General features: G+C 49.2%; 1 protein-coding gene across 1 annotated transcript in view; it reads right to left on the bottom strand.

Annotated features, from left to right (window-relative positions):
* Window positions 1–20,303, bottom strand: part of sptbn5 (spectrin, beta, non-erythrocytic 5) — a 39,276-nt gene extending 18,973 nt beyond the window's left edge. The window contains exons 1-39 of the mRNA XM_047052025.1: window positions 20,182–20,303; window positions 15,719–15,886; window positions 15,325–15,602; window positions 14,854–15,082; window positions 12,873–13,067; window positions 12,477–12,695; window positions 12,006–12,226; window positions 11,723–11,861; window positions 11,210–11,421; window positions 10,768–10,921; window positions 10,472–10,672; window positions 10,060–10,266; window positions 9,713–9,875; window positions 9,401–9,537; window positions 9,048–9,272; window positions 8,640–8,792; window positions 8,310–8,440; window positions 7,885–8,136; window positions 7,391–7,678; window positions 6,989–7,232; window positions 6,474–6,613; window positions 6,249–6,348; window positions 5,917–6,087; window positions 5,547–5,711; window positions 5,044–5,270; window positions 4,767–4,953; window positions 4,435–4,635; window positions 3,993–4,109; window positions 3,757–3,914; window positions 3,508–3,640; window positions 3,178–3,323; window positions 2,970–3,084; window positions 2,208–2,318; window positions 1,754–1,933; window positions 1,380–1,583; window positions 1,118–1,267; window positions 918–1,022; window positions 388–579; window positions 22–177 (exon numbers count right to left, since the gene is read on the bottom strand). Coding sequence (XP_046907981.1) covers window positions 22–177; window positions 388–579; window positions 918–1,022; window positions 1,118–1,267; window positions 1,380–1,583; window positions 1,754–1,933; window positions 2,208–2,318; window positions 2,970–3,084; window positions 3,178–3,323; window positions 3,508–3,640; window positions 3,757–3,914; window positions 3,993–4,109; window positions 4,435–4,635; window positions 4,767–4,953; window positions 5,044–5,270; window positions 5,547–5,711; window positions 5,917–6,087; window positions 6,249–6,348; window positions 6,474–6,613; window positions 6,989–7,232; window positions 7,391–7,678; window positions 7,885–8,136; window positions 8,310–8,440; window positions 8,640–8,792; window positions 9,048–9,272; window positions 9,401–9,537; window positions 9,713–9,875; window positions 10,060–10,266; window positions 10,472–10,672; window positions 10,768–10,921; window positions 11,210–11,421; window positions 11,723–11,861; window positions 12,006–12,226; window positions 12,477–12,695; window positions 12,873–13,067; window positions 14,854–15,082; window positions 15,325–15,602; window positions 15,719–15,886; window positions 20,182–20,295 — 6,888 coding nt within the window. The 5' untranslated portion in view covers window positions 20,296–20,303. The remainder of the gene's footprint in view (window positions 1–21; window positions 178–387; window positions 580–917; window positions 1,023–1,117; window positions 1,268–1,379; window positions 1,584–1,753; window positions 1,934–2,207; window positions 2,319–2,969; window positions 3,085–3,177; window positions 3,324–3,507; window positions 3,641–3,756; window positions 3,915–3,992; window positions 4,110–4,434; window positions 4,636–4,766; window positions 4,954–5,043; window positions 5,271–5,546; window positions 5,712–5,916; window positions 6,088–6,248; window positions 6,349–6,473; window positions 6,614–6,988; window positions 7,233–7,390; window positions 7,679–7,884; window positions 8,137–8,309; window positions 8,441–8,639; window positions 8,793–9,047; window positions 9,273–9,400; window positions 9,538–9,712; window positions 9,876–10,059; window positions 10,267–10,471; window positions 10,673–10,767; window positions 10,922–11,209; window positions 11,422–11,722; window positions 11,862–12,005; window positions 12,227–12,476; window positions 12,696–12,872; window positions 13,068–14,853; window positions 15,083–15,324; window positions 15,603–15,718; window positions 15,887–20,181) is intronic.
* Window positions 20,304–21,983: the final 1,680 nt, after the last annotated feature.

Genomic DNA, 21,983 nt, shown 5'->3' with positions numbered 1-21,983 from the left:
TCCTAGTTGACCAGTACCTACCTGCTGCACTGAGTCGATGATCCTTCCGTGGGCCAGGATCTCCACCTCAAACACCTGGTGTTTCTGCAGCATCTTCATCTTGGTCTGCAGGTTACTCAGGTCCATTTTGGAGTTCTCCTGCATCTTCTGCATACGTTCAGACACCCATTCCTCTGCCTGCATGGACACGGTGGACAAGTCAGGTGACAAGCCTTTTTGAGCAAGACAGAAGTTTATTTATTTTTTATAAATCTCGAAAAGGGGAATGAAAATATGTCCAATTAATGAACCAGGATGGGGTATTGCATAAATGAGCATTAGCTAGCATCGCTGTGAGTACTAGCAGTGTCGCACATCTGTTAGGAACGCTGTGGTCTACCCATCTACCTCAGCAGCGTTGCGGTTGAAGATACAAATCAGCCTGGAGATAGCCAGTTCCTCCTTGCGTTTGATTGACAGCTGCTTGATCCTATCCCGTCTCTCCAAGAGGCCTTTCAATTTGCTGTGAATCCGACCAGATTTTTCTCTACTCAAGTCTTCCTGTTTCAGCTTTTCAGCAAGTTCCTTCAGAGACACAATCTGAAGGACAGGGAATGTATTGGGGTTAGACAGGCTGAAAATAGGCTTTAACAAAGTGCACTGCCAAACCACCCTCAAAGCCTTCTAATTACAACCTCTGCGAGAGTGTGTTTGGCAGAGGAAGATAATACTGGGGGTCAGATGGCTGAGCGGTTAGGGAGTCGGGCTATTAATCAGAAGGTTGTTGGTTCGATTCCCGGCCGTGCCAAATTACATTGTGTCCTTGGGCAAGGCACTTCACCCTACTTGCCTCGGGGAGAATGTCCCTGTACTTTCTGTAAGTCGCTCTGGATGAGAGCGTCTACTAAATGTAATTGTAATACTGAAGTCAGCCCCACCTTGTCTTCCTGGGTGCTCAGCAGTTTCTCAAAGGCCTCGTGGCGTTTGATCAGCCTCTCCACCTCGTCCACTGTGGTCCCCAGGTCACTGTTCTTCAGCAGAATCTGACAACACAATGCAGACGAGTCAAGTAAAGTCAACTTTAACAGATAAGGGTGACAGTCAGTCAGGGCGTAGGTTTGGCAATGTTCCTTCCGACCTCCTGCGAGTTGTTGATGTTCTCCATGCTCTCCATGTCCCTGTAGAAGACCTGCTCCAGGTGTGTGACTTCCAGGCTCCTCTGCTTCCTGTCCCAGTGACCGTGTAGCTTGTCCTTCTCTTCCTGCAGTGACTGCAGCTTCTCCTTCACCTGGGAGGGACGAGCAGAGGAGTCAAGGAGAGAAACCAGTCCAGACGATTGATCCTTTCCTCTCGTTTGATCTCCTCTCTTCTCCTCTGTTGTCCTCTTCGGAAACCCTCACCTCTCTGGTGTTTGTTCCATCTTGCTCCACCAGCTGTTGGCCTAAGGCCAACGCCTGGTCATAGGTCTCCTGGCGAGCCAGCATCTCCGCCCACAGCTGTTGGTGCTGGGAGAGCTGGAGGTCACAGGTCACCAAATCTCTGATGCTTTCCTCTGCTGACATGCCACTAAGCACCTGGCCGCACCACAGGAAGTAATCCTGCACCTGAATACACCCACGCATATGGAAATCAGCGATTAGCAGGAGTGTAAAACACACAGATACTGCTTTTCACACAAGTAAGTGACTGTCAATTTGTCTTCAATACAAGAAATGCTGAAAATCCAAGTCTGATTTACAAAGTGAATCTGAGTCTCGTGTTGTTTTCAGTTTACCGTGTTGAGAAAGAGGTAGCGCTGGCGTGTCAGTATCAGCTCCGCCTCCCTCTGGTCCATGTGGAGGCGGAGCCTCTCCCAGTTCCCCACCACTTCCTGCTGGTGGTCCTGAAGGCGGAGTCTCATGTCAGGGGTGCACAGCTCCAGGGTGGCATCAGTCGCATCCAGCAGTTCCTGGAGCTGGGAGACAGGGACGAGGGAAGATGGAAACGAGAGATAGACGAGAAACAAAGAACAAAGATGGCAAAGGTATATCATATCTGAAGAGTTTTGGGTTGATATTAGTTAAGATACAGTGGTTTTCTTACTACTGTATGTATTCAGGTAGTGGTCTGGTTTCAGATATCTGCAGTAATCTACTGTGTATTTTGGTAATAGTCTTGTTTGAGGTACCTGAAGTTGTGTACAGTGTATTCTGGTACAGTAGTGGTCTCATGACATCATCTCACTTTACCTGCTGTTCAGTGCCGGCCAGCTCGTGGACCAGTTCTTCATGTTTACGTAGTTGTGACATCACTCCTCGCAGGTCTCTGGCAATGTCATCAGTGATGCTCATTTGCCGCTCCTGAGGAGGGGTGGAAAGGAGAGATAGAGAGAGAAGCAGAGAGATAGAGTGGCAACGAGAGAGAGAGAGAGAGAAGCAGAGAGAGAGAGAGAGAGAAAGAGAGAGAGAGAGACAAAGAGAGAGAGAGAGACAGACAGAGAGAGAAGGAAAGGAAAGGACAGGAGAGAGTGAGAGAGTGTGAAGGAGGCAGGGATGAATCACATTACCTCAGCAATTGTTCAACCAGAGGCATTCCCTTCACACTGGTGACTTCCTACTCATTATTTACTTAAATTCCTCCTCCCGTCTAATTTATTATTAATGTAGTATTTCCTCAGTGAGCATAGAGCAGCATGGCTACGTACTCTGGTATTTAACGAGTCCCAGTCCATTACAGCGAAACAGCAAGCAGAATTACAAATCACATCAAAACAGAGATGGATAGGTTGGCCTCTAGTTAAACCCAGAGTAGCTTAGCGCCGCTGGTGAGTCACTGAGCTGTGTGTGTTACACACCTTCATCTGCATGACTGCCCAATTCACTCAAGGCTATGTCTGGCTTCCTGTTTGGGCTGTTCCTCTTTTTCCAAGCAATTGCTCCCTCACTCCATAAACACAGTCTGACATATAAAATAGTATTTTCTAGTCAGACAAAGGAACATGTCTGTTGTACCTCAATGTGTCCCAGAGCCTCAGTCAGGTCTCTGTAGACCTTGTGACAATCCTCTGCCTTCAGCAGACAAGCCTGACGCTCTCTGGACAGGTCGTGAAGCTCCTCCCACGAGGCTCTGGAGGCAGAAAAACCAACAGAAGATAGATAGACTTACGGTTGGATGGATGGATGGCTTTATGGATGAAACAAAAACATTGTTTCGATATACCTGAGCTGATGCAGAATCTCTCTGATGGTGGAGGACTGGGGATGTTTGTTTTGTATAAGGGCGTCAGCCAGTTCCTTGCAGCTCTGCATCCTTTCTAAACCCATTTCCAGGCGCTTCAGGAAGGCCTCAAAGTTCCCACGCAGCAGCTGGATCCACAGGAGAGAAATATACGAGATTTAAAAAATTATGAGATAAACAATGTTTCAAAGCTTTCCATAACTTTGTAGACTGACAGTTCCAACAACCTTGATAATGTTAAAAAATGTCAAATCATGTGAGAAATGTGCTTGAGACCAGTGGGGTCAGCTAGTGGTGTGAAGTGTGTCTTACCATCACATGTTCATAGTCGTTACCATAGTCCTCAGAGCAGGCAGTCAGTCTCTGCTGGGAGATCCAGTCCTCCAACTCAGAGGACTCCCTTGCGAACTCATGTAAGTGTAACACCTCCTTCAGCTTCTGGGCCCTGGTTGAAAGTTATAAACATGGGTTAATTGTATTGTACTTGATGGGTATGGTCAACCACTGTAAACTATGAAAGGCCAACAAACTGTGAACTGTTGTTTAGAAGTCACTGGACACCTAAGAGCAGCACTGTGCTGTAATTGTGTGTTCTGGGTGCTAATTCGCATGTAAGGTCTGTTGAGTTCCTCTAGGTGCCAGTCATGGATGGCCTCCTCCACCTGCTCCCCTAACTCCTCCACCTGAATCTCCACCACCTCCAGCTGTCCCTCCAGCCCCTGAAGAAGAGAGGAGAGTTTATCTTTCTGCACTGAGTGAATCAACAGAGGACTGAGTCAAGGATCAGCTCTTCCTACCTGGTGCTGTTTAATGAGGCTCTGTGTGGCCAGTTCATTCTTGCCGTACTCGTCTGTGCTGACCAGAGCCAGGATCTCAGACAGACGACTCTCCAGCTCTGCACAGTCCAGCAGGATCTAGGAGAGGACGACAGCGCAGCCCAGCATGAGCAGGGATCACATGGGATCACAGAGACACAGTGCTTTAGGATGTGGATGTTGGGATGTTAGAGCATACATTTTTATCCAGCTAAAAGACGAGAATGAAGCTGTATATTCACATTAGGGTTAGAGAGAAGGATTCTTCTACCAAACCTTTGTGAGGTGTTCTTGGTTTAGATGCCCCAGTACCAAAAGGCCAAATAAATAAATATTTGTATTTGGTCTCCCCACTCCCCAGTGGTAAAAGTGCAAACTCTATAAACAATTTAAGTCAAATTAAGGCGATTCAGTTTGGCAGCACCTGTTCTCTGGTCACAGCCTTGCTCAAGTGGGCCGCTCTCTTCTCGCACGCCCCCTCCAGATCCTCCCACTCTGCGTTCAGGTGGCCACACCTTTTCACCACCTCCTCGCCTTCGTATTGGCTGGACTTCCCCAGGCCACGCCCCTTCTCCAGGACACGTGTCAGGTGTTTATGGTGGGCGTTCACCTCTGCCTGCAACTCCTGAAAACAGATTGTGGGACAAACGTTTTCACGTGGACTTCCTCCACACCTCTCCTAATCAAGCATCTAACTGGAAGGTGTCCTTAGCAAAGCCTGGGCACCAAAGAGACGTTTAAAAGACTCTCCTGTACCTTGTGTTTCTGTAGCAGGACGATGGCCCCTGCCAGGGACTTGTCATAGTTAGTGGACCCAGCTGATGGATAATGTTCTGTTATCCAATTTAGCTCCAAGTCCACATCGTGGTAGAACCCGTACAGAACCACGGAGGCTTCCAGCTGGGCTCGGCGCCGGTCCAGGGGCTTCTGCAGGGACTTGAACCTGCGAGGAAAACAAAACCGATCCATAGCTATGGGAATTCCACTTCTGCGCTGCTTTCAACTCCCCTAAATAGCAAACACACAGACTCACATCTTAAGGTAGAGGTCTGTCTCCTGAAGGATCCTCTGGGAGTCAAAGTGGTGGGTGGCGAGGTGTTTGGCACGGGTCACGATAGTGTTGATCTTATCGGCCAGCTCCTGCGCTTCCTGCTCCAACTGCTGGTGCTCCTTCAGCAGCTGCCGGCTGGAGCGCAGGTCATGACCTTTGGCGGCGTTCTGAAGCATCCGCTGGATAGCCTCGATCTTCACCTTAGCATCCTGCACCGAAGGGAGTACACAGTCAACCATCTGAGCTTGTTTCAAAACCCAAAATCAGGTGTTGGGAGTCAGATGGCTGAGCGGTTTGGTAATCGGGCCACTAATCAGAAGGTTGCCGGTTTGATTCCCAGCAGTGACAAAAATGACATTGTGTCCTTGGGCAACGCATTTTACCCTACTTGCCTCAGGGGGTAATGTCCCTGTACTTACTGTAAGTCCCTCTGGATAAGAGCATCTGCTAAATGAATGTAAATGTTTTCTCGCCGCCATCCATACCTGCAGCAGCTCCATCAACTGCTCCTGCTGCCCCGCCTGCCTCAGTTTGTCTCCCCGCTCAGCCATCTTGGTCTGGAGGCGAGCCCAGCGGCTGGTCACCTCTGAGGATTTTCTTCGGATGCTCTGGCTGTTGTAGTGTTCCTCTGCCAGCATCTCCTCTCCCAGCTGGGGCCAGAGACACACAGCAGGACGGGTCAGGTCAAAGCACGTGTTAGGGTGTGTTCGGAACAACAAGGTTCAGTGTGGGGGTACCATGGACAGGGTTACAGTTTGGTCAGTGGATGTGACTGAGATGTTCAAGGTTGTAGTTTTTTTGTTAGGCTCAAGACTCACATTCATCAGCCAATGAACTACAAAGCGTTTTTCTTGCCTGAGTGAGTCTGTCCAGCCACACTTGATTGGCCTGCATTTCCTTCTCTGCCGCCTCATGTCTCTTCAGCTTGCGGAGGACGTTGGTGGGGTCTCGGTAAGATTCGTCCTCCGCTATCTTGAACTTCTCCTCCATCCAGAGCTGCATCTCCCCAGCCTCTCGCAGGAACTCCTGCAGGTTGTAACAAACATAGACTTGCTCAATCACAGTCATGTGTGTTGCATGTCAGATTTTCTATTTCATAAAAAACAAAACACAAAAATCACAAAGCAACGTGTGTAACTAAACAATCTAATATCAATTTGTTCGACTTGTTATGGTGTGTTAGGTACCTGGTACTTCCTGGAGGCTAACAGGACATTTCTTCTCTGTCGACAGCTTTCTCCAAGCTTCCTGTTGCGCTCCTCAATACCCTGCAGTCTCTCCTGGATCCTAGGAAGGAGATGGATGCATGAAACTTCCTTCATATACTTTTTATGTGTACACAGTTTTGATACTTATCTAGTCATAGGATATGTCAAGTATGCCATTGTATGACAAAAGGATTAAGGTCGTACTGTTTGGATGCAAAGTGTCTTTTGCTTATGAGCTGGTGGCTCTTGTTCTGGAAGAGGTTGATCTGATGGTCAAGGGCCTTCAGTAGATCCTCCAGCTCCTCCTGTCTACCCAGAAGACTGTGGACACTGTCCACCGAGTCCTAAACACACACACACACCCACAGACAGGGTTAAGGTTAGGGTTAGTCTCAGTGGGATATGCTCTTTCTGTGCCCGTGAGCAGGTTGACTTTGGGTAGAGGAAGCAGAGAGCAGGCCTACCCAGCACCATCTTACACATATTATCTTATCTGGAGGATTATCAACGTAGGACTCTGGAAGACTTAAGTACTGATCCTGACTTAAAGCCTCTATGTCAGCAGAATACAGAATACACTAAACACAGAAATGGAGGCTTTGAATGCGTTTCATATCTCTGATAGTCTATTTACTCACCAGAGTGAATACATACAGTCGCTTCAAAATCAAAATGTGCAGTATATTTTTTAGAACTAATCTTTATATTCTTTTCCTCACCCCCAGATCTTGAATTCTCAGCCTGGCTTCGTGTCCAGATAGGGATGCATCTATCCTGTCGGCTTCCTTGTTCAGCTTCTGTAGCTCCAGGCCCTGCTCCAGACGGCGGTTCCTACTGGCCCACAGGCTGTCCAGCTTGGTCCACTCAGAGTGCAGCTTGTCCAGGGTCTGATGGATCTCTGCTCCACCTCTCGCCCCGGTGCTCCTCTCCAGGGACTTGCCCAGTTTGTCCATCCGTTTTAGCCTAGGGGAAGGACACATATTTAGGTATCAAGGCACAACTTTTTTTCTCTCTCATATATATGAATTGGGTGTGATTCTCTCTCATATATACTGCATGTATTTTGTTGGTGCGTAGGTTTGCGACTACCAGTGTGCATGTGTGTATGTCCCTGCGTTCACCTGTCTCTCTGTTCCTCTATCTCCAACCTCAGGTCCTGGTGGTCTTTGAGCAGGGCCAGGGCCGACGCTACGTCCGTGCCTGACTCGTCCTCCAGGAGGCGCTCTTGAGTGGCCCCGGCCCAGAGGACCAGGTCTCTGGTCTGCAGCTGGAAATCCTGCAGCCTTTTGGCTTCCTCCAGCTGCTGCTGTCTCTCTGCCGCCTGCTGCTTCACCTGGAGCAGCAACGCCTCCAGACCACGCACCTCCTCCAAGATGGCCGCACTCTCTGCCGGGCTGCAGTCCTGCTTCCTGTGGCAGAGGATGAAGGGGAGGAACCAAGAACGATACACTCAATCAAAAGACATGTCTGTAGGCGTTTGAAAGCAAATCACATTTCATGTCATTTCAACACCTTCTCCCCCCGTGTCACTTATCCGCTTCCGCAGAGATGATCAAAATGGTACACTGGAACCAGAACTAACAGCAGATGATTACAAACACAACACACGCCTCACATTTTGGCCACGCTCTTCAGGTAAGCGATCTTCCTCTCCAGGGTGTGGATGTCCCTGAGAGCCTGGGTCTGGGTCCTCTCCTGGGCCAGCAGGGTGCCGGGGCTACAGCCTGGATCCAGGGGCTCCAGCAGGACCAGCTGGTCCTGGAGCTGACCCTTAGCCTCCTCACAGCTCTGCAGGAAGGAGCGCACGTCGGCCCCGCTCAGCAGCTCCTGGCCCTTCTCATCCTTCAGGCGCTGGATGTGCTCCCACCTAGTGGTCGGGAGGACCCATGGACAGTCAATTGCACTCGTCAGTGGATAACTATGTGAATTTGCTCCTCATCCAGGGCTACATGTTTGTTTTTGAATGTGGGTGGGAGAGCTTTTTTAAATATCTGAGGATGTGGCCGTGGTGCAAAGGGAATCACATCTGTGAGAATTTACCTCCGTGAAACCTGTCTTTGTCTGGCTTTAATCTCCTGCTGTTTGCTGTGTCTGCTTCTCACCAGCTCCTCCCCCAGGCTGGTGATGTCATCCAGCTGACCCCTCCCACTCGCTAGCTCAGTGAGGAAGTTCTGAAGCACAAAGGGGTTTGAAGGATGACAATCACAGTAACAAACGGAGACATGTTTTCTTCGAGTTAGTATAAAAATGCAGAGAGTCAGGAGGAGGGCAGATCAGTTGAACAGTTGGTGCAGAAAGTGCAGAACATCTAAAGAGATAGATGTTCCTTGGCCTACGTGACACGAGAAAGATAGCTAGCTAAACTCCTACCTCATACTTGGCCTGTGCGACTCCCATGTTCTCTGCAGAGGAGCTGAACGTGTTCAGGACTTTCTCCTTGTCCTCCATCCAGGACTCAAACTCCTGGCAGGTGTTGTAGAAGCGGTGGAGACGCACCATCTCTTCCAGGGTCGTCCTCCGAGACTGGGTGACAACACACACACACACTTCATCACAAACCTCACACACTTTACAAACTAATAGTGGCAGCAGAATAAGTCATGTTGGTTACAGGGAGGCTGTGGACAAAGACTTAGAGCTTCAGAGAGTGTACCCTGAAGAAGGCTTGCGGCCCAAAATGTCAGATTTTCAGTCAGTCAGATTCACACGTCGGTCCCGCTTTAGTAAGATTGTAGAGTGTTTTCTTCAACACCCGGCCTGTCAAACTGCACCTCGTACCTTGGCCAGGTTGTGGAGCGAGTTATAGTCCTTATCCAGGCTGCTCTGGGTGCTCTGGATGGTGTTCCTCTGGTAGTGAGGGTCTGGGATCCAGGCAGTCTGGATCTCTGCCGTGCAGCGACGCATTGACCGGCTGCGCCGAGGACGACTCAACTTCCTGGTCAGCTTCCCGCTTTCTGGCTTAAACACCCCATTAGTGGGTGGAGGTGGTGTAGACAGTGTAGCCTAACCAGAGAAAATATTAACATGCAGTCAGTTTTGTTTTTATTCAGAGTTTCTGCAACTGGATTCCAAACACCTTTTAAAAATAAAATCTTATTTCTTAGAATGTGAACAGGGTATGAAAGTCTTACTGTGACTGAGAGCTCGTTGAGATAGGTCTTTGGAACCAACTGTTCATTTCCTTTGGTGTCCTTGGCCAGGACCTTCTCACCATGGTCTCTGCTGAGGATGGTCACCACCTCACCACGGTCCCAGTTCGCCTGTACTCCTGCTCGTCAGACCAGCCCAATAGACACACCATGTCACCACAAGCACCAGCTAACATCACAGACTGCGCAACATGCTAAACAACTACTGTAGAACATTGTTTACTATTCGACATTCTCAGTGACCGCAAAGGAACGGTCTAGGAGGTCATCCTAGAGAGAAGAGAGAGTGAGTACCTTTGTATCTGTATCTGATCTTGGCTTTGGCCTCCTCTCTACTCTGCGTCTGGATGGAGGTTGGGCCCGGCTTCCCTCCTCGAGGTGATGTCATGGCTCCTGGCTCCTCCTCCTCCCCAGAGGAGTCACTGTATTGGACCATCTTGCTCTGCTGAGGCTCCGCCTACACTCACAGGCATCAAAAGTCAAAGGTGAACATGACGGCGGACATTGGTTCAGTCGTTTCAACTAATATCATGCAATGAGACAGCAAAAAAATGTGCTCTTGAGCTTCAAACTGTCGTTTTCAGGATTCACTCCGACTGCTGGTGAGGTGTTAGATGTTACTGATCTGAGGATGAACTCACAGTGAGAGGAGACATCTGTGCAGCGTTCTTGGCCTGCTCCCCCAGTCTCTTCACCTCGGTGGAGTAGGCGCCCATCTCCTTCTCCAGACGTAGGTGGCGCTGTAACAGTGCACCGGTGCTGGATTCATCCTTGCCGTAGTCTACACTGGTCAGCAGCGGCTTTCTGTCGCTCAGCCACGAGTTGGCTTCTGTGACATCAGCAAAGTACTGAGGAAAGTAGAGTTGAAGAGAGGTGACATGCAAAAACCATTGCGCACATTGCCCAAACAGTCCAAGCAATGCTATAGGGGTGAGGAATCTCTTCAAAATTATATCGCAGCAGGTACACTGTCTGTCCATAACAAAGGCTGTAGTTCATCTCTGCGTACCTCCGCGAACCCTTAACTGTGCATGACTGTGGACCTCTGCCTACCTGTTTGATGACTGTGGCGGCATGCAGCCGGTTCTTGTGGCTGGCCACCTCATCCCTCAGGTGGTTCCACTGTTTCTTCAGAGTTCTGACCCACTTCTGGATGGCCTGCTCACTGGGGGGGCATCGGCTACACAGGTCCTGCCCCCGACCTACGACCCCAGAGCACAAAGACTCGTGGGACTGCACCTCGGCTTCCAGCACCTGGGGAGACGACATGGAGAGATGGATGCAGGTGAACGGTCTGGGTAGGTGTGCGTGTGCGTGTGTGTGTGTGTTGCGCATGTTTCCAGTCACACCTTGTGTTTCTGGATGGCCAGCTGGATCTGGCTGAGGTCGCGCCCCAGGCCGGCAGTCTGGAGGCGGAGCCACCTCTCGTATATCCACGCCTCCACCTCATCACAGTCGTGGAAGAACTCAAACAGTCTCAGCTGGACCTCCAGCTGCTTCCTCCTGCAGAGACACCCGGTAAAAGTTATGCTCACTTAGAGGAGACTTGTATCCAAAGCAGAGCTTTGCAGCTTGGGGTGAGAGTTTTATAGCACAGGGGGGGTGGGAGGTGTGAGGGGTTTGAATCTGTGAACTCTTAATCTGCAGTCAAAAGCTCTAACCACCGAGCTCCCCCCTAGATAAAACATCAAATATACCTTCCTACCAACAGACCATTATCCTTTTACATCCAGGGCTCTACTGCTTCAGAAACAGACACCAGCCCACGACTGGAGCAGCACCCTAGCCCACCTGTTCTTGCTGAGAGCCTCCAGAGAGCTGTACTGGGCGTTGAGAGCCTTGATCCTGGTCTGGACCTGGGGAGCATCTCTGTGGCGCCCCCTGCTGATGGTGGTTAGCGCCTCACCCTGGGAGGAGATCTGGCTCTCCAGCAGGTCCTGCTGCTGCAGCAGAGACACCACTTCAGCCAGCTGCCTCCCCAGCTCTGCTGACCCTGCCAGGGCCTGGAGCAGGAGGGAGGGAGGGAGGGGGAGAGACAGAGAGAAAGAGAGAGAGAGAGAGAGAGAGAGAGAGAGAGAGAGAGAGAGAGAGAGAGAGAGAGAGAGAGAGAGAGAGAGAGAGAGAGAGAGAGAGAGAGAGAGAGAGAGAGAGAGAGAGAGAGAGAGAGGAGGGAGAAAAAGAGAGAGAGGGAGAGGGAAAACAAAGAGAGAGAGAGCATGAGGCATCAACAAAAGCAAGGTAATGACAATGTACTAGACCATTGTGGTTTAAACACAGAAAGTCAGGACAAATCTGGTTCTGCACCTGTAGTTCTTTTAGCTCCTGGGAGACCAGCTCTATGTCTCGAAGCACATTCAGTGTGTGGACTACATTTCCCAGCATCCCCCTCTGCTGCTCCAGCTGCTGCAGCAAATCCCTCCAGCGCCGTGTGATGCTTTCTTCCCTGGAGCAGATAGAGGAGAAGAGCAAACAAGAGAGGAGATTCCAAATTCATTTCCTTTAAGTCCTCGTGAGAAAACCCTATCTTCAGTAGAAAAGGTAAGCCGTGTAAACAAAAACGGCAAGTTTTGAATCCCAGTTCCCCTACCTCCGGGTGACCTGCTCTTTGCTGTGGTAGTCTCCTCTCTCTATGAGGGCAGCCATGTCCCTCAGGGCCCTGAAGCGGGGCTCCCTGGCCAGGGCATCCGTCTCCAGGGCCTCCAGGCGGCGAGCTGTGGCCTGGGCCTCCTCCAGATTGGCCAGCCCCCTCACGTCCTGCCTCCTCACCAGACCCTGGGTGTCCTCCAGGTAGTTCTCCCTCAGAGCCGCCTGGGGAATGAAGGTGGAGGGGTGGGGGATAGGTACAGCTAAGCTATTTAATATTGCTTAAAGGTTTTTCGATAGTTTTGGATGTTATTTTCAGGTGAACAGAGATGGTGAGCCCTGTATTGTATTTAATCTGAAGTCCTTTCTCAGCTGCGTCCAGGACACTGGACGAATCCAAACAGGTAGCAGTGTTGAACTGTAGGATGTTACAATTTCACAAAATAATCTTATATGACGACAACATTATTCACACCTTCCTGTGGAAATTCTTGGCCAGCTGTTCCATCTGCTCCAGCTTCATCAGCGCCCCCTGTAGGGCACCCTCCCTCTCATGCTCCGCTCGTTCCAGCTGTGCCCAGCCCCGCTCCACGTCCCCCAGGGTCCGCCCCTCTGGGGGCACGTACGCCCATTGGTTGTTGGCCATCAGCTGGGTCCGGAGACTCAACAAGTGGGCTTCGATTGCTCCACGCTCCTGGAGAGTGGGGGAAAGAATTCATGAAGGTGGATAGGAAAACAAAGTATGGCGAGGAAGCAAAATTACAATATGTCATTGATGATGTCGCAGAAACTGAATGAATTAGAAGGTTGATGGACAAATGCCTGAATTATATAACAGTTTTTGTGTAACTTCAGAGTTCTGACAGAGTACCTGATACTTGGGCGGTTTCTCCACGGTGCGGTAGGTCTTGAAGGCGCTGACGAGGACCTGCATCTCTCTGAGGGAGTTGGGGAAGGAGCGATCGTTCAGCTGCACCACCTTGGCTCTGATCCAGAGGAGCAGGTCTGACACCAGACTCTCATAGAGAACCTTCTGGTCGTCAAGCTCCTTCAGTAGACCCACAATCTGGAGAGGTGGAGAGGAGTGGGGAGTGAAGAGGAGGGAAGGGGAGAGGAGGGGAGAGGAGGGGAGAGGAGGGAAGGGGAGAGGGGAGAGGGGAGAGGAGGGGAGAGGAGAGGAGGGGAGTGGGGAGAGGAGGGAAGGGGAGAGGAGGGGAGAGGGGAGAGGGGAGAGGAGGGAAGGGGAGAGGAGGGAAGGGGAGAGGAGAGGAGAGGGGAGAGGAGGGAAGGGGTGAGGAGGGGAGAGGAGTGGGGAGAGGGGTGCACCCATGAACCTCACAACCAACAGACACACAGAAACCTAAAGACACTTTCCAAAATCACCTACACACACTTCTTAGGCACACACCACCTTTCTAGAAACCAACAAACCTAGAAGCGCACCTCCAGACACAGCACAGACACAGCTCCACCTCCAGACACAGCACAGACACAGCTCCACCTCCAGACACAGCACAGACACAGCTTCACCTCCAGACACAGCACAGACACAGCTCCACCTCCAGACACAGCACAGACACAGCTTCACCTCCAGACACAGCACAGACACAGCTTCACCTCCAGACACAGCACAGACACAGCTTCACCTCCAGACACAGCACAGACACAGCTCCACCCGCAGCCTGCAGCCCAGAGAGCAGGCAGACACCCACCTTGCTGAGCGTCAGCATGACTCTGACGGCATCTGAAGAGAGTCTCCTGTGTTGCCTACGCAACCACTGCTGGCTGAGACACCCCCCCAGGAACATGACATCACCACTGTCACCTCCACCGGGGCAACGCCATCCTTCCGCGCTGCCCTGTCCACCTATTCTGGCCAGCCTGGGAAGCCATGCCGCCTGGTCCTCGAAAATCTGCCCTCAACTCTCTGGTCTTGGACTCCTGTCAGTTATGTTCAGGATGCACCTGAGTGCACATACATCCTGTCCCTCGTTGCTGGCTCAGCACATGCTCATAAAGCTGACTGTGTACATACGTGTTCACAGTGGATGTGTCATCCTGCTAAGGCTTCAACACACACGCACACTGTATCTGTGTTAGCTCTGGGAAGCTACTGCTAATGCTAGTCTGTCCAACAACCTAATACTCCTAATCCCAGGAAGGCTTCCTCCCTACCTTTGTTATCAATGGTTATTTAAAAAATTGTAAAATACTTCAACACTGCATTGGGGAGTAGCTAGTAGCTCCAGGATTCTTCTCAATGTTGTTTCACTCGTGGATACTGTTTGTCTCAATATGTTTGTGTGTGTGCTTGTCAGCACGCACGCATGTGTGTGTGTGCGAGTGTTAATGTCAGTCTGCGTTAGGGGATCAGTGTCTGGGCTTATCTGATTAGTGTCACAGGTCCACGCATCCGCACAGGGCTGCTCCAATTACTTTTTCCTTCCACCTCTCCTGACTTCCCTACCTCCTCACTCTACCTCCTTCTCTTTACTCCTTCCTACGCTGTCACTTTACTCAGTTCCCTAACCCGGTCAGACCAGCAGGCTCTGACCTGGTTTAGAGACGCCCATAAGCAGTGGTCTAAGATCAGCTTCTCTACTCTTCTTTTCTTCACTACTCTTCGAATAGAAACATACAAAACTGTATCTCAGTACACAAATGCAGAGCTACAGTATAGAAATCCAGGATGTAATTCACACAAAAGCCTGTAGAGGGAGCCTCAACTTCATTTGGGGAGATTCACGGTTGATTATAGTGTGTCTGCAACTGTAGAACGAACTGTGTCCTTCAGAACGGGCACAGGGCACACACTGACACGGTAACCTCCACTCCCCCTGAGCTTGCCGTACCTTGGCGAGTCTCTTCTGGATGGTCTGTCCCTGCTTCATCTTGGAGAAGTAGTGGTAGTAGAGCGACACGTAGGTCATGATGGACTTCTCGTCGGGGTGAGGAACCACCATGTCCTCCACATCCAGCAGCTGCATGATGCCCAGCTCCTGCTCCGCCACCGCAAAGGCGTGAGCGAGGTTCCGCTTGGGCTCGTCCTCTCCGAGACGGTGGTAGTCAAACAGGTCGGGCCTGGAATGGGGGGGGTGGGAGGGTGGGAGGGGTGAAGGGGGGTAGAGGATGGGGGTTTGGGAGGGGGATGGGAGGGTTAGTAGGGTTGGTTGGGTTAGTAGGTGGGGTTGGGGGGGGGGGGGGTATGGATCCTCAATAGCTGTTGAGCCACAAGTTTCAACTCAGCTCACACATTACATTTATATGCTACTGTGGCCCCAGCATGAAAGTGTGGTGTGTGTGTGTATGTATGTAAACACTACCTGTGCGCGTGTATCAGGGCGTTAAACGCCAGGCCGTCCCTCCAGCTACCAGAGAAGTTCTGCACGTTGACGTTGGCATAGCCGGCCGTCTTGTGCTGGCACCAGATCAGCAGGGCCTCCTTGGCAGAGCGACGGGCGAGGCTGGCATTCCCACTGTCTACCTCGTCCAGATTGATGGCCCCTATCTGGAAGCGTAGGATGATGATCCAGAGCAGACCCAGGATCAGGGTGCGGTCTCCATCCACCACGTTCTCTGGACCAATCAGATCCACACGAATCTGAGAGCAAGACAGGGATTGGTGGGAAACAATTAGGCCTACATGAGGACTAAAATACCGGTCACGTTTTCTGATCACGTCTCCCCTCCCTTGGATGTGAGGGGCACCCATGATACCTTGGTCTTGAGGAACTTGATGGCGATGCTGTTGTTTTCCAGGCAGTGGACACGGAGTCTGGGACGACTTGTCGAAGGCAGCTTATCCCCGGAGATCAGCTCCAACAGGCGCACCAGGTGGATGCCTGTCTTCAGCTCTGTGTAAACATCACTCAGATTCACCTCCTCCTGCACACACACACACACAGACATGCACACACACACACACGTACATTCAGACATGCACACACATACAGATACACACAAACACACTTGTGTTAACTGTATGGCTGCATGCACATGTAGATGCACAGTCTCCCCCAGGAAATCACATGATTCCATTCAAAGCCTTGGAATATTTGTATAAGGTTGACTGTTTATGTGATCCCATTTCTACTGCAGACATTATCTATCTATAGCAAGGTCATCTATCTGAGTCACATCCCTGACCGACTAGAAGCACATGACAGACAATGTCATCACTTCAGCAGAATTTAAAAAAAAGTATTGGGTGGTGTCTCCTTTCACAAGTTTGTCTAGTTCAGTGAAATTGGGCTGGGTGGGGTAAGAAACACTAGCTGTGTGTGTGTGTGTGTGTGTGTGTGTGTGTGTGTGTGTGTGTGTGTGTGTGTGTGTGTGTGTGTGCACGTGATTGCATGGCCGTGTGTGTGTGTGTGTGTGTCTGGCCTGCTATAACAGAATGACTCAGACACCCCACCCTCTGACATGGGGCTTGTTCAAGATGATGGAGAAGAAGAAGAAATATGAAACAGTAAAGACCAGACGCTGATCCACTGGAGTCATACTGTGAACCCTCTCTAGCCTCTCTGAGCACTGCCCAGGCCTCACTCAAAGAGCAGAGAACCACACCCTAAAACACAGACTTTGAGAGTCAAGTCTCCTCTCCTCTCTCCTCTTTTCCTCTCCTCTCTCCTCTTTTCCTCTCCTCTCTTCTCTCCTATCTTCTTATCTAAGAAAGGTGGAGGCAAACCAGTTCCCTGTGAAAGCACATATTGAGTGTGGGACCAAGATATATAGTCTTATACTGTACATTACATAGAAGTCCATTACTCAAACAGACACAAACACAAACACAGGCTTGCATGTAGTGGGAGAATCTACAATATATGCTAAATATGATTGAGTTTGTTGCAGTGTTTTGAACACACTCCAAACACACACTGTGCACTGTACACACACACACACACACACATTCTACAGCTACAGGATTGCCGATACCGGTTGATGTTTACACTATGAGAGTCCTGCATACAATGTCATCAGCATGTATGCTGTGGCACTGTGAATTCCATCTTACAGGAGGACGTTCACATGTTTATCTACAGGCTCCAGAACCTTTCCTCCTATGACACTCCACAGGCTGCTAATGTATGATTTATGTTGAACGGCACCCATGAGAGATGGACGGAGAAAGAGAGAGAGAGTGCGAGGAAAGGGAAAGGGAAGAGGGGGAGGAAAGGGAAGCTTTTAAAAGACACTTGAGGTGTTGTATGTTTCTTACACAGGGGAATATAATAGAGAAGAACATGATCAAATACACTGGAATAAAAAGGAATACATTTACATTTAGTCATTTAGCAGACGCTCTCATCCAGAGCGACTTACAGTAAGTACAGGGACATTCCCCCAAGGCAAGTAGGGTAAAATGCCTTGCCCAAGGACACAACGTCATTTGGCACCGCCGGGAATCGAACTGCTCAGCCATCTGACTCCCTCGGAATAGAACGTGTCGCATTTCTATTCACATTTCTGAAGCCCCATGTGTCAGATTATTTTGAAGATCCATTCTGTTCTGTTCTCTTTTACATTGTTCCCTTGTGTTTCCTCCATGTTTCTCCCTGGGACCTGATGATATCGGTAACAATGTTATCTCCCCGGGAGACGAAACATTAAACAAAGGTAATTCTATAAAAAGATGCTTAGTCCTCGCTCTCCTTCCTGTGTGTCTGATTGGTGCTGAGGCAATGCCAAACTCACTCTGTCTCCCCCGCCCATCTGTCTTTCTATCTCTCTCCCTCCCTCTCCCTCCCTCTCTCTTTCTCTCTCTCTCTCTCTCTCTCTCTCTCTCTCTCTCTCTCTCTCTCTCTCTCTCTCTCTCTCCTCTCCCTCTCCCTCTCCCTCTCTCTCTCTCTCTCTCTCTCTCTCTCTCTCTCTCCCTCGCTCTCTCTCTCTCTCTCTCTCTCTCTCTTTCTCTCTCCCTTTCGCTCTCTCTCTCCTCTCTCTATGTTTGTCCTTCACTCGCTGTTAAGGCTGAGTGAGTCAGTAACATATTGACCCTCCGTCAATAGGCTGTGTCTCAGGCTTCCTGCTCCCTCTGCTGTGTGAGAGGAGAGTGAGACCAAGCAAGCCTCCTCCACCTGCTGGAGGACATGATCACACATCGCTACTATACAACTACCACATGGCCATGATAAACAACAGCACAACGACAATAAATTCTACAAAAATGTTTCCCCAAAAAGTTTCAAAAAGGTTTGAAAAAAAAGCCCCACTCAAAAGAGGCACTGTACGTGATGTTAGACCTGCGCATGAATGATGGACCTTGCCTAAGACAAGACACAGAGCAGCTACGCTGGCATTAGACCTCCCAGATATGTCTGGTCAGCAGCGTAAAGACGATGTGGCTCATATACACTGTAAAATAGGTCAAGGATAGCGTAAATTTACTCTAACTTGTGAATTGTCTAGAGGCATTTGAGTTGAAGAACCGGATCAATTATTCAAACTGCACTCCAAATGAATCCAGTTCTTCAATTTCTATGGCTCTAAGCAATTCATTTCATCAAACAGTTTGAGTAAACAACTTCAGGTTTTGCGGTGTGCAGTGAGGGATTGTGTAGATTACATACAGACATGTATGCCTTCCCCTTCCAAACTAAGCACATACAGTCCAGAATATATACCTGGGTTTCCAGTAATGTAAAAAGAACATTCCAGACACCTTCCCAGGCACATCCATCCTTGTTTTCTACCCCTATTGTACCCCTATGTGTGTGTGTACATGTGTGTGTCTGAGTGAGTGAGTGTGTTGATTCCTCCAGCTCAAAGTGCACGATCATACTTCAATCTCAGAAGAATGCCTGGAATGGAACCACATCTGCAGTAAGTTCCGAACCTACGTTCATCTTGCCGTACACATTCCTCTAATAACTTCTGCTGGGGCTGTGTGTTTGTCTTTGTTGCTTAATAACCTCTTGGCCTCTCCGTCACTCCTTCGGAGCTCACTGGAGCTCTGCTGATAACGCTACAGGCTGATAGGGAGAATATTCGAGGGCTGAGGCAGTTAAAGGTTGTCAGTGAAGGTGGCCGATGGAGCCAGGAGAGAGACAGGGGGAGGTGATGAATGGAGGTGTTTAGTGTGCAGCCACGGGTCACTTTGTGGAGGAGGTGAAGCCTGTCGGTGCCTTCAGAGAGAGAGCGAGGTAAGGGTGTTGGTGAGGGGAGTGAGGGAAGGGGGGATACATTTGCTGTGAGGCACCATGAAGGTAAGAACTGACTCTGAGTCTGTGAGTGACTGAACCTAGCTAGCGAACAGGTTATCTGACATACAGTATGTGCGTAGGAACAACTCTGATAAGGCCTGTCAGATAGATGACATCACAGTAGGGAGGTACGTGTGATGACAAAGCAAAAAGGTTTCCACAACAGCTTCATGATAGCAGGGCGAGGCCCACACCACCTCCAGTCCAGGACTCTGTGTCAACTGTAAACAGTGAACACCAAAAGGTGCGGACATACACTATTTTAACATAAACATTAAAGCCTGCTTTCTAAAGCTCTCAGCCGGAACAATTGTAATCAGTCAAAACTCATGGAATGACTTGCAGGAGACAATTAAAAGCTAGTGTCTTGTCTCAGCTGTTCTTTGTGAACCTGGTACCATGTGTGATTTTAGTTGAAGACAAGAAGAATGCCCTGTTCTCGTAGATATCCATCTCCACAGACTGAGTGAGCGCATGATTCTGGATGGTGTCCAGCGCTCAGAATACACACAAACATACTGGGGGGCCTAACATAAATATCTCTGACACTTGCGGGGGTGTCCACTTTGATAAATGACTTGAAAATGATGTGTGTGTGGAGGTGGTGGGGGGGTCAAGCTTACAATATTTTCAGGGGGGCCCCTGGGACCCCACAGAAATGACCCCCCCCGTGTGAAGCTTTGAGGAACCCTTCAGAAGGGAAGAAAGGTGAGGAGAGGTCCACCCTCCAACCATATTTTTCCCTCCGTCCAAACAGGAGGACAGCAGAGAGGGTCACGGGAGGGAAGAAAGAGGGGAGGGCTTCTCAGAAAGAACTGGAGCGAGCAGGGAGTTGAACCCTGGTCTCTCTGTGTATGTGTGTTCCACAGAGCCTCCTGGTCTCTACAGACCTGTAGGCCTGTTTCAGACTTGGCCTGGTATGGTCCTGGTCTCTATGGCTCTGTATGTGAGTTCCAGAGTGCCCAATGGGACTTTTCTCACCCCATTCTTGGAGAAGACGCTGTTCATCCACTTGGTGTAGGTCTTCTTCTGCACGGCCATGCGCTGCTCTTGCAGCTCCCGGATACGGCCAGTCTCAAATTCGTCCCCGTCCATCCTGACAGACAGACTGCTTCCCTGAGGACAGACAGACCAATCCCTTAAAGACAGACAGACGGACAGACCAATCCCTTGAGGACAGACAGACAGACAGACCAATCCCTTGAGGACACACAGACAGACAGACCAATCCCTTGAGGACAGACAGACAGACAGACAGGCAGATGGATGGACCAACAGATAGATTGGACAGACAGTTTTATCTCAGTCACATTTAGACTCATTCAGTTTAATTTCAGAGAAAGCGTTCTCAGAATGATTAATATGATGACGTCTGCTGCTGACAGTATCTTTATTCTCTAAAATGTATTCTCCCCTTTATAGGCTTTTATACCAGCACTATAAAAATACCTCACATTTTGTTTGCAGATAGGTTATATTATCTTGCTGTGGTCTTTGTATCCTTAAAGACAGTGTTAGTCTGGCACTGTTCCTGGCACTGTACCCTGGATATTACTGTAGGTAGAGCTAGCTAGAGAAGACCTGAGGCTGGCTATGGAATGATCATTTCCAGTAGTCTAACAATTGAGGTATTTTGTCAAGCTGTTTTTATTGCAAATGTACAATTCCCAAATATGAACTTCTGAGTGTCAAAATCCCCTGAAACCAACCATGAAAATCACTTGTGAGGTCACTCAACTCTAACAGGAGTTCTACTTGGTGATGATACTACAGGAATATTCTAGTTTGAAAACACAGATACTACACAACTGTTGCAGAACCTCAAATTAACCCGAATATAAAAAGTGTATCTTGTCAACTGTAGTGTCAAAGAAACACCAGCACAAGCACACACACACACTCACACACACACTACACACACACTACACACACTAAATCCACATGAAACACAACCACTGACCTTCTGTCTCCTCTGTATGGGTTTAGATCAGATGTGGACACTCTCCTTCAGGACCGTAGGCAGGCTACCTCAGCTAGCCAGAAAGGTAAGCTCAGCCTCACGGCAACCCTCATACACACCTCAGACTGACTGCTTATTCTGACAGGAATGTGGAGATGAACTTTGAAGCCATCTGAAGTCATGCATTTACAGCCCAGTGAAAACTCACCTGACAGTGTTAGCTAAATGATCCATCAAGGGGCAAAGGTAAGCTGGTTAAAGCTTTTTAGCACAAACACAAATAAATTGTTCAGAAATACTTCTCCTCAGGATTGTTGAAATTCATCCTTATTTACTACACACCTTTTAGAGAAGTCACTGATCTGACCTGCTTATCACCAATATTGTTATACAAAATAAGTTTAAATCAGGGATAACCTGAAGGGTGGGTGGAGGTATTCGAAACAGGCACCTGGAGTGCTGAATTATCAGCTTACAGACAGTACATTACTGAAGTATTGGACCATGGGGAGCGAATAAAGATCATAAAGCACACTGTAATGTGATATTAATTAGATATAGTACTGCAGGTCTTCCAACTACAGAACGTAAGAATGAAATCTCTGGAGATGGATACAGGATGGATTTTCATTTATTCTTACTAATCTGTTTTGTTGAAGAATGAGGAAATGGGATCAAAGGTTATTCTTCTGATCTGTGTCATACAGTTCAACACATCCAGTTTATGACACCTGGCCATTCCTCCAAAAGCTTCTAATATATGTTTTAGAAGGTATCGAAACAATTATTTTGTTATTTTTGCTTGGTTAATTTCATTATGAAC

The sequence above is a fragment of the Hypomesus transpacificus genome, chromosome 3 (assembly GCF_021917145.1).
Source record: "Hypomesus transpacificus isolate Combined female chromosome 3, fHypTra1, whole genome shotgun sequence".
NCBI lineage: Eukaryota > Metazoa > Chordata > Actinopteri > Osmeriformes > Osmeridae > Hypomesus > Hypomesus transpacificus.
The sequence above is the reverse complement of the archived record's forward strand: the minus strand, read 5'-3'. Positions and strand labels throughout refer to the sequence as shown.